Raw genomic sequence first — 15,806 nt, 5'->3', positions numbered from 1 at the left:
GGAGTAAAATAGATCCTTATCTCTCTCCATGCACAAAAATTACATCTGACAGGGGATTAACATCCAGGATATATATAAAGAACTCAAAAAAACCTAAATAATAAGAAATCAAACAACCCAATTTAAAAGAATGGGTTATGGAACTAAATAGAGAGCTCTCAAAATAAGAAATGCAGATGATATTTAAACATCTAAAAAAAAAAGTTCTACATCCTTAGCCATCAGGGAAATGCAACTTAAATCTACTTTGAGATTCCATGTCACTTCTGTCAGAATGGCTACCATCAAGAAAACAAATGACAATAAATGCTGGCAAGGATGTGGGAAAAGAGGAACCCTTCTACACTGTTGGTGGGAATATAATCTGGTACATCCATTGTGGAAATTTGTGTGGAGGCTCCTGAAACAGATAAAAATAGATTTAGCATATGACCCAGCTGTACCACTCCTACGCATATATTCTAAGGACTTGTTGCACTACCTTAGAGATACTAGCACATCCATGTTTGTTGCTGCTCTATTCACAATAGCTAGAAAATGGAACCAACCAAGATGCCCCTCAGCTGATGAGTGGATAATGACATGTGGTACGCTTATACAATAGAGTTCTATTCAGTGGTAAAGAAAAATGAAATTTTTAGGGAAATTCATGGATCTGGAAAGGTTTATACTAGATACTAAGACAATCCACGCACAGAAAGCCAAGTACTACATGTTCTCTCTTATATGTGGATCCCAGCTACAAATGTTTAGACTTGGAATAAAACTCTGTAGCAGTGACCAGTATGCTAGAAAGGGGATATAAGGAAGAGAGGAGAAGGGGATGGGACTTAAGGAAATGGTAATACACACACACACACACACACACACACACACACACACGAGTTGTTGGCCAGTGAGGTTCCTGATGCCCTATTCCCAAACACTAGAAGGCTATTGCAGAAGCTCTTGGTTTCTCACAAGGAATAGATGGTAAGACCCTATTGCTGAAGACTCCACATACTTGGGCTGCAAGGCCATTGAGAAATCTTGCTGGAGCTGAGCTGAAAGCCTCCTCCATGTAAACCAGCTGACAGAAAGCTGGAAAAAGCTAAACTGCAAGCAATTCCATGGGAGAGAGAGAAATCACCAGTGGAGAGAAAACAACAGTGGAAACTGCAAACCTTAAATTTGGCCAGTCAGGCCAAATGAGCCAATGGGTATAGTGCATGTCTTGTTATGGGGGAAACCAACTGCTCTCTAATTGGACTGGAGACCCACTCCACTGGAGTGCCTGATACTGAAAACCTATGACAGGGGACGTCATGACCCCTAGTGGTGTAATTTCTACTGATGTCTGGCTAAATGTACATATACTATGCTCACCAAACTGCTTGGAAATGTTCATATCCATATATTTATGCTACTCTCACTTTTGGTTAAAGAAGCTTCTCTTTTCAGATGGCAGGTGACCTTGGGGTAATTTAGAAGGTACATAGTGCTGAGAAGTGACAGAGGAGTGATCAGCACTGAAACGTCTCTAGCACACTTTCCAAGGCTCAGGGTGCAATGCAAAAGAGGTGGCAGAAAGAATGTAAGAACCAAAAGAAGGGTATGGCTCCTTACAGTGCACACTTCAGACACAAAATGGCCTGGATATGCATGACCTCACAGTGCCTGACACTACCTACAGAAGACCATCATAGTAGGAGGAAAAAATGATGATATCAAAATAAAACAGACTGATTGAGAGGGGGAGGGGCTATGATGGAGAGTGGAGTTGTGAAGGGGAAGATGGGGGGAACTACCATGGTTTGTTGTCTATAATTTTGGAAGTTGTCAATAAAAGAAATTTAAAAATTACTAAAATTTTACACAAGTACACAGTGTTTTTAATTGTGCTGGTAGGAATGATAGTATTCTAAAGGGACACTGGTGCTCTTCCATTTGGCTGAGTACTGAAATAATGGTTCCCAATAAATTTGAATTTTCCCAGGAATCTCAAGTTCAGAAAAGTAACAGGCCTGGTGCCAGCTAAAGGAGGAATTTGCCTCTGGGGAAGAGATTTCACATAGTTCAGACAAATTGTCAGACCACCTTGCAGAAAAGATTGAAGCCACAGCAATGCCAGGCACCACCACACCTTGACCAGGATTTCTCAGCTGCCTAAATCTCATGTCAAGACCCCAAGTACGGATCTTAGGGAGCTGCTGGAAATCTTTTATTTTCCTTCCAAATGTACATCTATTCAGTATATATTAGAAAATGTTTTTCTCATTTTCACTATTAGCTTGTCTGTAAAATTAACTTATTGAGGACAGGTGGCTGAGCGCAGCTTGTTAGGGCTTACAGATGAGATGTGGTCTCTTGACCAGGTGAGTGATTGACAGTCTCTACCACAGACCAACAAACTGTTCCTCTGTCAGAATGAAGTGGATCTTCCCTTTATAAGCCTAAATAAAACTAAAAAAGTCCTGGAGAGGTGGCTTAGCACTTCAAGTAGTTGCCTGCAAAGCCAAAGGACCCAGGTTTGATTCACCAAGACTCACGTAAACCAGATGTACAAGGTAGTAACATGTGTCTTGAGTTTGTTTGCAATGGCTGGAGCCTCTGGCATGCCCATTCTCTCCCTCCCTCTCTCTCTCAAATAAATGAGTTTTTAAAAACCCACTAAACCAAGGCCTTGAAGCTTCCAACCTCCTTTCTGGCACACAGTGCTTTAAATCCTGTGGTGGAGTAATTGTGCTCTCTCAGGTCAGTGTTAAGTGGGAGGAAGGAGGGGTGTTTTCTCCAATGACCTATGAACTTGGTAGTAATTATCTAGCTCATTACCATTATGGGTTGCATTTTGTCCTCAAAAACATATGTTGTAGTTCTGACCCACAATGTCTATAAATCTGACCTTAAGAAATCTCACTTAAAATCATACTGGATTAGAATAATCCTTATCCTTATAATGATGAACAGAAACATAGTAGAGATAGAAGACAGGGGCAGAAATGGGAGTGTGGCTACAAAACTCCAGTGACTGAGAAGCTAAACTTGGAGGAAACAGGACCCTCTTTATAAGAAATAAACTACAGTGGTTGATTTTCAAGACAAGAATACTAAATCAGCACAAGCCTGGTTACAGATAAAAGATACCAGACCCCTATTGGCACCTGATTGCCAGAGCCCTTTATTTGCCCCACAGCCAGAAGTAAAGAGATAGGTATTAATTAATTAGCCAGTGTGGTGGTCTGAATTATGTGTTCCCCATAAACTCATCACCAGCTGATAGTAATTTGGGAGGTGGAGTATTGCTAGAGGAGATGTGTTCTTGGAAGCAGCCTTAAGAATTGCATAGCCAGATCCTCCTAGCCAAAACTTGGCTCACTCTCATGCTGCAGTGTTCCACTTGCTGTGACAGATGAGATGTCCAGACTCTGCTCATACCATACTGTCTCCTGCCATCATAGAGCTTCCCATTGAGATTGTAAGAGAAAAATAAACTCTTCCCATGAGCTGATTTTTTTCAGGTGCTTTGTCCCAGCAATGAATTTGGAACTGATTTGCAGAAGGAATGTGGAAGGATTTGAAACCTTGGTCTAAGAGTCACCTTGCAATGATATAAGCATAGTTAGATGGACCATTCTGGTCAGAGTTGAAATATCTAAATGTAGAAAAAACTATGAGCTATGTAGACCTGGATAATGAGGAGAATGAAGAACTTTGTCTGGACTGGGCTAGAGGCAGTTTGTGTGAAAGGCTTTTGCATTCTTCCTGTCTCCTGAGAAGCTTTCAGAGTTGAGCATAGAAGTTATGACTGGTGTGAGCAGAAGGATATGACACAGAAAGAAATAAAAGTTTCAGGCTGTAGGCAGTGCCCATTCAGCTGTAATAATTTGAGAGATTACCACAATTGAGATTAGGCCGGCTGTTTTGTATTGGGCCACATTAAAGAGTGCTGACTCTTTTGAAAGTAGGGGACCTGAATGTTGAAGGAGTGTCCAACTCTTGAAAATTGGCTTTAGTCTCCACTGGATTAACTAATTTGGTAGCCAACTTGGTACTAGGCAAGTATAACAAAACCAGGAAGGAAGAGGTCATTGTATTTGCAATGTGGTTTGTTTTTGGGAAATAGTCACTGGGCAATGTGAGGCAGACTTGTTGAAATCCCTGCATGGAGGCCCAGTGGGGCAATGAAGGTGAACTGTGGTATTCAGAGGAGACCCCAGGACTTTTTGTGATGCCAGGACTATGGGATGGCTGCCAAGGAGAGATGCTGAGCAGCCCACCTGGAGGGGCAGAGGTGGAATTCCAGAGACTTTGTCACTGATTAAAGATGTTGGATTGAGAGCTATAGAAGCTGATGCTTGCCCTGTTTGTTTTGGATCTAGCATTGGTTCAGAGTTTGCAATGTGAATGTTTACTCTGTGCCATTAAGTCTCTTTGGCCTTACAGTTCACAGTTAAGACATCCTGGACTATAGGTATATTTGAACAGTATTGGGATTGATAAAAACTATGGGGACTCCCTCCCATTCCCCTTCTCCCTCCCCTGACCTGGCCTGAACATATATAATTCTACCTCTCTTCTTCCCATCCAAGAAGAGAGCACTTTTCTCTTCCTGGGTATTTCCCTGCTTGCCTTCTGCCTGTTTCTGACTTTTGGGGTGACTTCTCACTTTGAGTACACAAATGTTCTAGCCTCCTCCCTGGATCTTAATTGCTCCTACAATTAACCTCATAATTCATGTTTTTTTTTCTGAATAACCTTAATAATTCATAACTTACTTTCCTTGAATCCATTTTATCAGTTCTTTGTTAAAACCAAAAAGCTGGGGTTCACAGGCCTGGGGGGGGGGCCCTTCCTGAACACCACAATCTTGCATCACTAGCAGGTTTTGCAAGCAAGGAACATGAATTGCTGAGTCATCTTCCAAGCCCCAGATTCCTATTTTCATAGTATTTTAGTTTGAATCAAAAATGTCCCAGACAGCCTCATGTTTTGAATACTTGGTCTCTAGCTCATGGTGCCAGTTTGGAAGGTTATGGAAACTTGGAGGTAAAGCCCAGCTGGAGCAAGTAGGTCATTATAGGTAAGTCCCTGAAGATAAACTGTCTTTGTCTTTGTCTCTGTGTGTTTTGTGTCCCACAGTGATGTAAAGGATCCTCTACCACAGTCTTATACCATCCAAATGTTCTGAATTATTGGCCCTAGTTTTCATCATATGATCTTAATATGCCTATCTGTCCTTACAGTCCTAATATTAGGGTGGTACCTTTTCAACTCCTGACACAGGAATTTTGAATGTAGTTGAGAGTGGCAGAACCTCTCTCAGCTCTTGAGTTGGAAATAACTCAGTAGCTAAGGTACTAGAAGATAATGGTCACACATTACTTTCTCTGACTGAGTGGTCATAGGGTCGCTGTCATTATGAATTTAGATTAATGACATCCATAGACAAGTGGGTAAGTGTGATGGCTTGATTCAGGTGTCTACCATAACTTAGATGTTCGGAATGCTAGATTCCAAGCTGATGGAGATTTAGGAATTAGCGCCTCCCGGAGGCAGTGTATTGTTGAGGGTGATCTTATGGGTGCTATAGCCAGTCTCCTCTTGCCAGTATTTGGCACACTTTCCTGTTGCTGTTATCCATCTGATGTTGGCCAGGAAGTGATGTCTACCCTCCGCTCATGCCATTATTTTCCCCTGCCATCATGGAGCTTCCCGAGTCTGTAACCCAAAATAAACCTTTTTCCCATAACTTGCTCTTGGTCAGGTGTTTTCTGCCAGCACTGTGAACCTGACCACAGCAGTGTGGTTTAGATAGATTTCATTATAGGATATGGTCAGTGCTTAGGATATAGAGAGCTTAAGAGAAGGAATAAATTCAGATTCCCTGCCAAAGAAGAGGTCAAGAAAAGGGTCCCAGTAAAAGAGGAATCCCAACTAGAGACACATTTTGGGGTCATTTATGTGAGCCCCCTGGACAGGGGACTGCAGTTCAATCATTATATCAGATGTCTGGGGACAGAGTTTCTGGGAAAGGACAACTTTCCCAGGAATGTTAATCTAGGAAGGGTGTAACCTTTTGGGGTAGAGGTGATCATCTTTCCTGGGAAAGGGTTTCTCCTCCAATATATTCTAGCATTGCTCAAGATCAGGTACAGCATGAGCACTGGGGAGGAAATACTGACTGAACCTCAGGCTGGGAACCTGTTGCCTCATTTTATGAATCTACTAAGAAGTGTCATTAGCTCCAATTCCATTTCCATAGGCCTGACTATGACTCTATTGTTTTGGGATTAGGTGCCATGGCTACCAAGACAGTGTATTATCTATTCCAAGGTAGAAATGGGACAATGGGCCTAATATGTTAGAACACATTATCTAATGCCAAGATGACATACTTCATACAACATATCATTGTTTAATTTGGAAGGATAAGTCTAGCTTACAAGAGTCAGTTTGATACAGTGTAGATCAAGATAACTACTCAACACACCATTGGACATCAATTGTTTATTAATCATTAGCCACATAACAAAGTAAATGCCATAGGAATAATTTTGAGTAAACCTTTCCTACCATCACAAATAGCTCCATGAGCATTTGACATTTTAATCAACAAAATAATGGCCAAATAATGAACAAGCATTACAGCCACTGACATTAGGTTTCCACACACAAAATCACAAGTTACAGCATAGTTTGGGAGATTCATGTGAGGCTAAATATATGCTCAGTTCCACAGAGCCAGGATGTTATTTTCTTTTTCTTATTCCAGTTTTCAGATTTACTTCTGGTCGGCTTTTTATCTCTACAGGAAAAAAAAAAATGACATGAACAAATACCTACATTAAAAAGCAAACAGGGAGGCTGGAGAGATAGGTTCATGGTTAAAGTGCTTTCTTGAAAAGCCTGACAGTCCAAGTTCAATTCCTCAGCTCCCACATAAAACCAAATACTCAAAGTGGCATATGTGTCTGGAGTTCATTGGCAGGGGCAGGAGGCCCTGAAGCATCTATACTCACTCTCTTTGTGTCTGCCTCTTTCTTTCTGTCTCTATCTCTCTTTCAATTAAAAAAAAATTATGGTTTTTGAGGTAGGGTCACACTCTAGCCTAGGCTGACCTGGAATTCACTATGGAGTCTCAGGGTGGCCTTGAACTCATGGCAATCCTCCTACCTCTACCTCATGAGTGCTGGGATTTAAAAGTTTTTAAAAGATAAAAAAATAAAGAGGGTTGGGGTTGTAGTTCAGTGATATAGCTCTTGCCTACTATACACAAGGTCTTTGTTCCATACACAGCACCACAAGAAATTAGAATAAAATTAATATTGTATACTTTTAAATTGAATATAGGAGGGTACACTGTTTCTGCAGTGAAATAGATGAAAGTGATATACAATACTTGAACTGCAAAACAGGAGTTTGTTTTGCCCATCTGACACATCTGTCAACAAATTTTTTCTTTTTTTTTTTTTTTTTTGGTTTTTCGAGGTAGGGTTTCACTCTAGCCCAGGTTGACCTGGAATTCACTATGGAGTCTCAGGGTGGCCTCGAACTCATGGCAATCCTCCTACCTCTGCCTCCTGAGTGCTGGGATTAAAGGCGTGCACCACCACACCTGGCTCCGGTCAACAATTTTATCAATGTAAGTAGAATCTGTGTAAGTATCAACCTTCTGTGACTAGATATAGTGTCTATTTTCTCTCATAACTATGAACATGTGGATATAGAAAAGCTGCAAATAAGCACAAATAAAACCAATGAATTAAAAATTTAGTTGTTCTGATAATCTTGCAAAAGCAATACACATTTGTGGCCAAGGTGTAGAAATTCCCTTAGTATTCAAGTAAGAACATTCACCTGTCTCTAAGTAACATTAAACTCCCATTGTTCATTTGTGATGAAAGGTTAAAACATCATTGATAATTACTTTCATTCATCAAGTGTAGTGGTTTGAGTCAGGTGTCCCCCATAAACTCATGTTCTGAATGCTTGGTTTCCAGTTAGTGGCAATGTGGGAGGTGGAGCCTTGCCTGAAGAGTTGTATTTTGGGGGGCAGACTCTGTGGCATTATAGCCAGATCCCCATTGCTAGAACTTGGCTCACTGTTCTGCTGCTGTTTTTCACTTGTGGCAGATTGTAAAGTCCAGCCACTTCTCAAGTCATGCATTCCCCATCTGTCATAGAGCTTCCCCTAGAGTCTATAAGCCAAAATAAATCCTTCCCTCCAACGAGCTGATTTTGGTCAGTGTTTTGTCTCAGAAACAAGAAGGTAACTACAAGAGAACACTGGTAATAGGAGTGGGGTTATTAGTGTTAGAACCCTGATTGCTTGGCTATTGGCCTTTTGGAACCAATTTGCAGGAGGAATGTGGAAGGATTTGATACCTTGAACTAAGAGATGTCTTGCAGTGCTGTAAGCAGATCTTGTCAGAGATGGAAGACCAAATGCAGAACAAACTGTGGAGTCTAAAGCTTTGCTTTTGCAAAGAAGGACAACTTTGTCTGGCCTGGGCTAGAGGTATTTTGTGTGTGAGAGGCTGTTTGTTCTCGTGTCCTAAAAACTTAAGCAAAGCTAAATTTAAAAGTAATGACAGAAAATAGAGCAGATAGGTAAGGCACAAAAAGACATAAAAGTAGGGCAGGATATGGCAACCCTGCTCACCTGCAATGGTTTGAGGGGACAGATGGCCACCATTGAGAATGGGCCAGATGTTCTGCATTGGGACAGCAAGAGGAATGCTGATTCTTTTGTAAGTATGGATCCTGAATCCTGAAAGAGATTTCCTAATCTTCAACATCAGCTTTATTCCTCACTGCATTAGCAAATCTGGTAGGCTACTTTGTACTATGGAAGTATAACAAATGCAAGAAAGAGGGAGTCATTGGATTTGCAATGTGGTTATTTTTTGGAAATGCACACTGACAATATGAAGCAGTATTGTTAAGGTGTCCTTCATGGTGGTCCAATGGAGCCATAAGTATGGAACTATGGGTTGCAGTGGAGACTCCAGGACTTTTTGAGATGCCAGGACTATGGGACAGCCGCCAAGGAGAGTTTACAGCTAAGTATGGAATTTTTGCTGGGCTGTGGGCAGCCCAAATGGAGAGACAGAATTGGAACCCCAGAGAGTTTGTCACTGGTTGTAGATGTTGAACCTGGAGCTACTGTAGTTGATATTTACCCTGTTTCTCTTGTATCTTGCATTAGTTCAATCTTTACTTGCAATGCCATCTTTTTCAGTGTGAATGTTTATTCTGTGCCATTGCATGTTTTTGGTTTTACAGGCTCATAGTTAAGAGGCATTCAACTATGAGAATGTTTGAACAGTGTTCGTATTAATAAAAACTCTGGGAACCTTTAAAGTTGGACTGAATGCATTTTATATCAAGATAGTCATGAGTTTATGGGTTCCATAGGCAGCATGTGGTGGTTTGAATCAGATGTCTCCCCATAAACTCATATGTTCTAAATACTTGGTCCCCAGCTGGTAGCAGTTTTGGAGGTGGAGCCTTGCTGGGGGAGGTGTGTTGTTGGGTGTGGGCTTTGCAGTATTGTAGCTGGGTACCCCTTGCTAGAACACAGCTTACTCTCTTGCTGCTATTTTCAACCTGCAGTGGCAGAAATGCTGCTCAGCCTCTGCTCATGCCATACTTCCCCTTCCATCATGAAGATGCCTCTAGAGCATGAAACAAAATGAATCCTTCCCTCCTCTCAGCTGCTGTTGGTCAGGTCCCAGCAATGAGAAGGGAAGTACAACACCAAATCAACCCCTTGGACATCTAACATCCTGAGGTACCAATTCAGCTGTGTGTGCTTGGAAGATAAGCTGGAAGCCACATACCACCATAAAACTAAAGTTATACATGTGCACAAATGGCAAACTCACATATGCATTTACCTTGTGAAACATTGCAGTACACATGGTCATCTATAAAGTTCACTTTTGAGGATAATGCAGTCAATTTCCAAAAATAATCTCAAAAAATCTCTTAATTTTAAAAAATATTTATTTATGTGAGAGAGAAAGACAGAAAAAGAAAGAGGAAGATATAGAATGGGTACCCCAGGGCCTCCAGCCACTACAAATGAACTCCAGATGCATGAGCCACCTGGTGCATCTGGCTTACATGGGTATTAGAGAATCAAACCTGGGTCCTTCAGCTTCACAGGCAAGTGCCTTAATTTCTAAGCCATTTCTCCAGCCTCCAAATCTCTTCATTTTTAAGTAACATTTTGATTTTGTGTTGGGTCATACTCATACCTTTCCTGGGCCACAGGCAGCTTGGGGGCTGCAGGATGGACACCCTCACTCTAAATTATTGAGAACTTGGGCCTTCCCAACTGTTAAGTAAACCTTCAGTCACATGAAATTCCAATTTTATTGCTTTTGTTCATCTGAAGCTTGACAGTTTAATTTCTGAGCTTATAATGAGAACAAGTTATCTTGGTAAATATTATTTGGGGCAATCTGAAGGGAAAGAAAGTATGGGCATTGATAGTCTCATAGATGTCAATAAATCAAAATCTGTTTCTTGTTCTTTTTTTTTTTTTTTCAGGCAGGGTTTCAGGTGGACCTGAAACTCACCCTGTAACGCAGGTTGACCTGATCTCATGGCAACCCTACTTAAGCCTCCTGAGAGCTAGGACTAAAGGCATGAGCCACCAGCCCTCCTCCAGCTCAGAATCTGTTTTTAGGCAATCATTATAACTCACATTTCTTCTTCTCTTGACTAAACATGATCTTTTTCTCTTCCTAGTTTTACAGCAGATGAAATGGAGCTACACAACACTGAGGTGTAGCTGGGACTGAGCCCAGATCCAGATTCCAGACCCAGAGGACAGGATGTTCCTGGCGCAGACCACTCACCTGCAGCCAGCTGGGCTTTCACGCCTTCTCTGCTGCCAGCACGCTGCCGGCCAGCTCCCTGATGTGCGCCCAGGCCAGCCGCACGTGGCTAGATTCCACCTTACGAGAGCAGATGGCAAATCGCAGCACCAGCTTGTCTCGGAGGTGACAGGGAACCAAGTGGATTTTTTTGGCACTATTTATTCTTTGTAGCAAAGCTTCATTCAGGTGGTTAGAACCCTGAAGGAATTAGAAAAGAGGCACATTATACATCTCAGCCAGTCTCACAATGTCTGGAATAACAGAAAAAAAAAAAAAAGTTAATCTTACCATTCACCCTTCACTGAAGATGTTTGAGAGGTCTAATATAAGCTAAAATAATATGTAAGACCAATTAGTTTCTCTATAATATTATGTCTCTCTATATATATTCTGTCTTATCAGAAGATGGCCTTCCTGTAGTCTAAGTTTAATTAAGAAAAGTGAAGATCTCTAGAGTTGTTGTCTGCAAACACATGAGCTTTAATAACATGTCCAGATATTTTTGTGGCACCAGAGCAAAATTCTTTAAATTTCCACTGAAACTTACAGAGGAAGGTTTCAACAACAGAGACATAACAGGGGCCACAGGCTATTCAAACACTGTTGGTGCAAACTCTAGGTGTGGACAATCGAGTTCTCTTCAAGGAGGATAGAAAAATGAGATGTCGTGCTAAGGGAATATAATTTATCGAAAAGACTCAGCATGAGAGCACACATCTGAAATATGTTATGCAGAAAATGAATTATTTATGTAGGAAAAATTTGCTTGCCACTTTCAAATGGACTGTTAGATGGGATTTCCATGAATTAAGACCAGAAAGCAATCAGAGAAATGGTCTAAGATGAAATTACAACAAAGACAAAAGTAGGTCAAGTATAACACAGAAGTCTGGCTGGAGTAGAGGTGCTGAGAAAAGGAGCAGTTATGCCGTTGCAGCATCCCTACTGTGATGGTTTGTGCTGACGGTCATGACAGGACCTGGAAAGAGCTGTGAAGGATAATCTGGATGAGGTTAGCCTCTGGACATCCCTGTGAGGGAGGAATTGCCTCCTTTTAAAAGTTAATTTATTTGTGAGAGCACACACCACACACACACACACACACACACACACACACACACACACACACACACACGGGATGGAGGGGTTATAGGTGCACCAGGGCCTCTCTTGTAAAGCAACTCGTGATGCATGCTCTCTTTTGTGCATTTGGCTTTATTTGGGTATTGGGAATTGACCCCAGGCTGGCTGGCATTGCAAGCAAGTGCCTTTAAAGGATGAGCCATCTCCCGAGCTTCATGGAAATCTCTTGATTAGGTAAACTGAGGTGAGAAACCCTACCTTAACTACTGGTGGCTCCACTCCATGGGTTGGAGGCTTTCTCTGAGTGTATTAAAGAGGAGAAAGCAGGCGCATTTCCATCATGGTGTACTTCTCACCACAGGCCTGCTTCAGGCTCTCGTCACCACGCCTTCCCTGCACTGAAGTCCTGTGACCTTGAACTGTGAACCAAAATCAATCCTTCTACCCGTAAATCAAATTTTTTGTCAGATGTTTTCTTCAGGGAATGAGAAGATAACTAGTATACATGTTTTATGTTCAATAAACAGCCATAATAGAGTGGAAGAGTTCTTGCCTACCACATATGAGACCCTAGGCTTAATTCCCAGTACTATGAAAAAAAATGAGCCTTTCATATAGTGGATGCATGGTGATGCCTGAGATCTCAGTATTGGTGAAAGGGAGACAGAAGGATTAGGAACTCAAGGTCACCTTTGGATACACAGCAAATTTGAAGGTAGCCTGGAATATAGGAGATCCTAGCTAAAGATAAAAGAATAAATAATAAATAGTAAAAGCCACAGTATACACTCACTGAAGCCATCAATCAGGGATAGAACTTAAACTCCGGGTACAGAAGAAGATGACAAAGAGAAGAAAATGACCACATGTAATTCTGTATGCAAGAAAATGAGGTATAATGTTTACTGAGCTTCCTCAAGAAAAGAGCAGATTTGGGGGGGGGGGATAAAGCTCACAAAAGAAAACTGACTGGGGACCCTAACTAAGAGGATTGCAAACAACATCAAATGTGCAAAAAGGGCAGAAACCAAGACAGAGGTAGATTTGGTGTAGCCTGCTAATGACATAAACAATAATGGGCTTAGCCTTGACATCATGGTCAGAGTGAAAGAAACCAGCCACAAAAGACAGCATTTATAGAATTCACTTATCTGGACAAAAGAGACAGATAGCAGGTCAAAAGGCTGAGCAGTGGTGTGAGGTATTCCTTGGGGGAGTGGGGGTTCATATTGAGTGAATATGTTTTACCCAATAAGATTGTGGTGATCATATAAAATCACTCGAATGGACAGTGTAAATGGGCACATCAATAAAACCATTAATTATCATGAGCATCCTAGAAGGACACTGGCAATGAAAACAAAGTAACTACTTGCGGTCAGACAAGTCTTAACACGATGCCAAAATCAACATTCTGATGCACCACATCACATGTCCGTATACTCAGGGACAGGATGCACGCACGATGGTTGGGCCTCACTCTCTATGTTTCAGCACGTTTTTCCTTAAAAAACAAAAAACACACTATGCTCTGCCCATGTTCTTTGGACAGCACACGTTATGCTCAGCATGTGGTCCTTGCACCTCTTAGACTATGTCCTACATGTGTTCATTGAACCTCACGTATTATGTCCCGCACGTGTTCCCTGGAGCTCACACATTATGTCCCGCACGTGTTCCCTGGAGCTCACACATTGTGTTCCTCACGTGTTCCTTTGTCCACATACATTACGCCACATGGAAAGGGCAATAGTCCTCTGCTTCCCATGCGGCACGTTCTAGTGCACTTCTGGGGCTCTGCATACCTGGATCTTGTGCCCATCTTAACGCTCCAAGAATTGGTGAGGGAAGGAAATGGATGGCAGCATCGTAACCATGACAGCCCAAATCGCCCCTTTTCATGATTGTTGACTTAAACTGAAGAAGGAGGCCTTTCAAAAAGGCCGATTCAGAAATGACTATCCATTCAGGCCAACAGGCATGCAGGTGCAGCCCAGCTACCTGTCAGAATCCTGTTCTGGGTCAGCTTGGGCAGCAGAGTGAGACCCTATTTCTTATTTTTTACAAAGAGAAGAGGGTCTGGAAATGTAACTTAGTGGTACACAGAACTTGTCAAATATGAGTGCTTCCCTTAATTCTATCCTAGCATTGCTAACAGACAAAAACCAAAAGTAATTAATTAATTAATTAACCTATGTAAAGCTGTCAGTTTGGGCTGGAGAGATTGCTCAGTGGTTAAGGCATTACAATCCAGCTTTGATTCCCCAGTACCCACGTAAAACTAAATGCACAAAGTGGTGTATGCATCTGGGGTTTGTTTGCAGGGGCTAGAGACTCTGGCATGCCCACACCCTCTTTCTCTCCCCCCCCCACCGTATATCTCTCTGCTTGCAGATAAGCAATTAATTTTTGTTTAAAAGCTATCAGTAGCAGCCAGAGCATATGGCTTTATTTATGTCACTGGTGAACTGGTTGGCTTCTCTTACAAGTTGAGCACACAGCTCAGGTGTCCCTGCTGTCAGAATCATGATAAGGTGCGGCCAGGTGAGTGGGGTGGGAAATTTACTTTTCTAAGCAGCTCCTAGATACACTGTTGCTGCAGGCCCAGAGATGATCTCATTAGTGAGGCTTCAGACAGCCATAGTCCAGCAGAAGTATTGATGGACTCTTGGCATTGGACCAAGAGAGACATCTCCAAGCGCATGTGAAGCCGCTGAGCGGTAAGTGCTTGAGGGAGGGTCTGTGAGTAGTCACGAGTCAACAACGCCACTGAGCAACACAGGCTGTGTCTTTGGTCCTGGGCAACCAATGCAAGCTCTTTTTGTAGAGGTATAGATGATACTGTCTCACTCAACAAAATCTTAACTTGGCATAAACATACCTTTAGCCGAAAGCAGACCAGCCCCAGAATGACTTCTGCACATATCTCAAATCGGGGGTCCTGGCGTAACAGGGACTCAAATTCATGAGCCAGTTGCACGTGCTGGAAAGAAGAAGGGAAAGCTCAATGGAGTTCTTCCTGCCCCTGAGTCAGGACCCTGGCCACCCAACTGTTTTATAGAAGATTGCATGCCCATAATTAATTCATGGGCTCTAATTAATGTTGGTCACCTCACTAGCAGTTCCCACATATGCTGACCGGAAACCCAGGGGACAGCCCAGTGTCCTCAGAAAAACACCTTCATTTTCTTCTGTTCATGGGACTATATTTTATGTGCCCCCAACCCGTCTCTTATAATTTTATAATAAACATTTCAAAGGGGCATTTGAACATTCTAGAAGAGAGAAGAGCTACTTCCATCTGTCTTGTTATCTCTAATGACAGCTGCAGCAGCATGATACTGGGATAGAGGTCATTTTTCAAACATAGAAACTGAGGTTCAGAGAAAGTAAGCACCATGTCTGAGGTCTTACGGCCAAGCCTCAACTGAGCTGGGATTTAAATTCAACTGCCTAGCACTGGAGCTTCAGCTCGGCAGGGTGTGGGGCTGTTGTCTCTGGTTGATTTTGTAGCTGATGGATGGGAATCAACTGCACCCCTCCTAGAGCTAAGTGCCCTCATTGAATAGGCGAGTTCATTTAACTTCTATTCTTAGAGAATTCAAAAGCTGATTAAAACCATAGCTGATCTGTGGAGAGTACACACCTCTCAGTCCACGAGCGCATCAGCTAGTGGGGAACCTAAGCACTCCAACCAGCAGGAGTTGAGCTCGTGATAGAGGGAAAGTGGTTCCTAGCCATGCCACCAGGGGGCGCCAAAGACTCAGGACTAGGGAGATCTTCAACTAGTTCTGGCCTAGGGACCCCAGCTCTTCTTTCCCACAAGTTTCTGGTAAGGCAGGATTGGGGCCCTTC

The 15,806-nt window shown here is 42.3% G+C and overlaps 1 protein-coding gene across 2 annotated transcripts in view; it reads right to left on the bottom strand.

The window, feature by feature from the left end:
- Positions 1 to 6,471: 6,471 nt before the first annotated feature.
- Positions 6,472 to 15,806, bottom strand: part of Ddc (dopa decarboxylase) — a 98,353-nt gene continuing 89,018 nt past the window's right edge. For both annotated transcript variants that reach the window (XM_004652934.3, XM_045135471.1), the window contains exons 13-15: positions 14,833 to 14,934; positions 10,848 to 11,066; positions 6,472 to 6,784 (exon numbers count right to left, since the gene is read on the bottom strand). In XM_004652934.3, the coding sequence (XP_004652991.1) occupies positions 10,866 to 11,066; positions 14,833 to 14,934 (303 nt within the window). In that variant the 3' untranslated portion in view covers positions 6,472 to 6,784; positions 10,848 to 10,865. The remainder of the gene's footprint in view (positions 6,785 to 10,847; positions 11,067 to 14,832; positions 14,935 to 15,806) is intronic.

This window comes from Jaculus jaculus, chromosome 16, assembly GCF_020740685.1.
Source record: "Jaculus jaculus isolate mJacJac1 chromosome 16, mJacJac1.mat.Y.cur, whole genome shotgun sequence".
NCBI classification, from domain to species: domain Eukaryota; kingdom Metazoa; phylum Chordata; class Mammalia; order Rodentia; family Dipodidae; genus Jaculus; species Jaculus jaculus.
The sequence above is the reverse complement of the archived record's forward strand: the minus strand, read 5'-3'. Positions and strand labels throughout refer to the sequence as shown.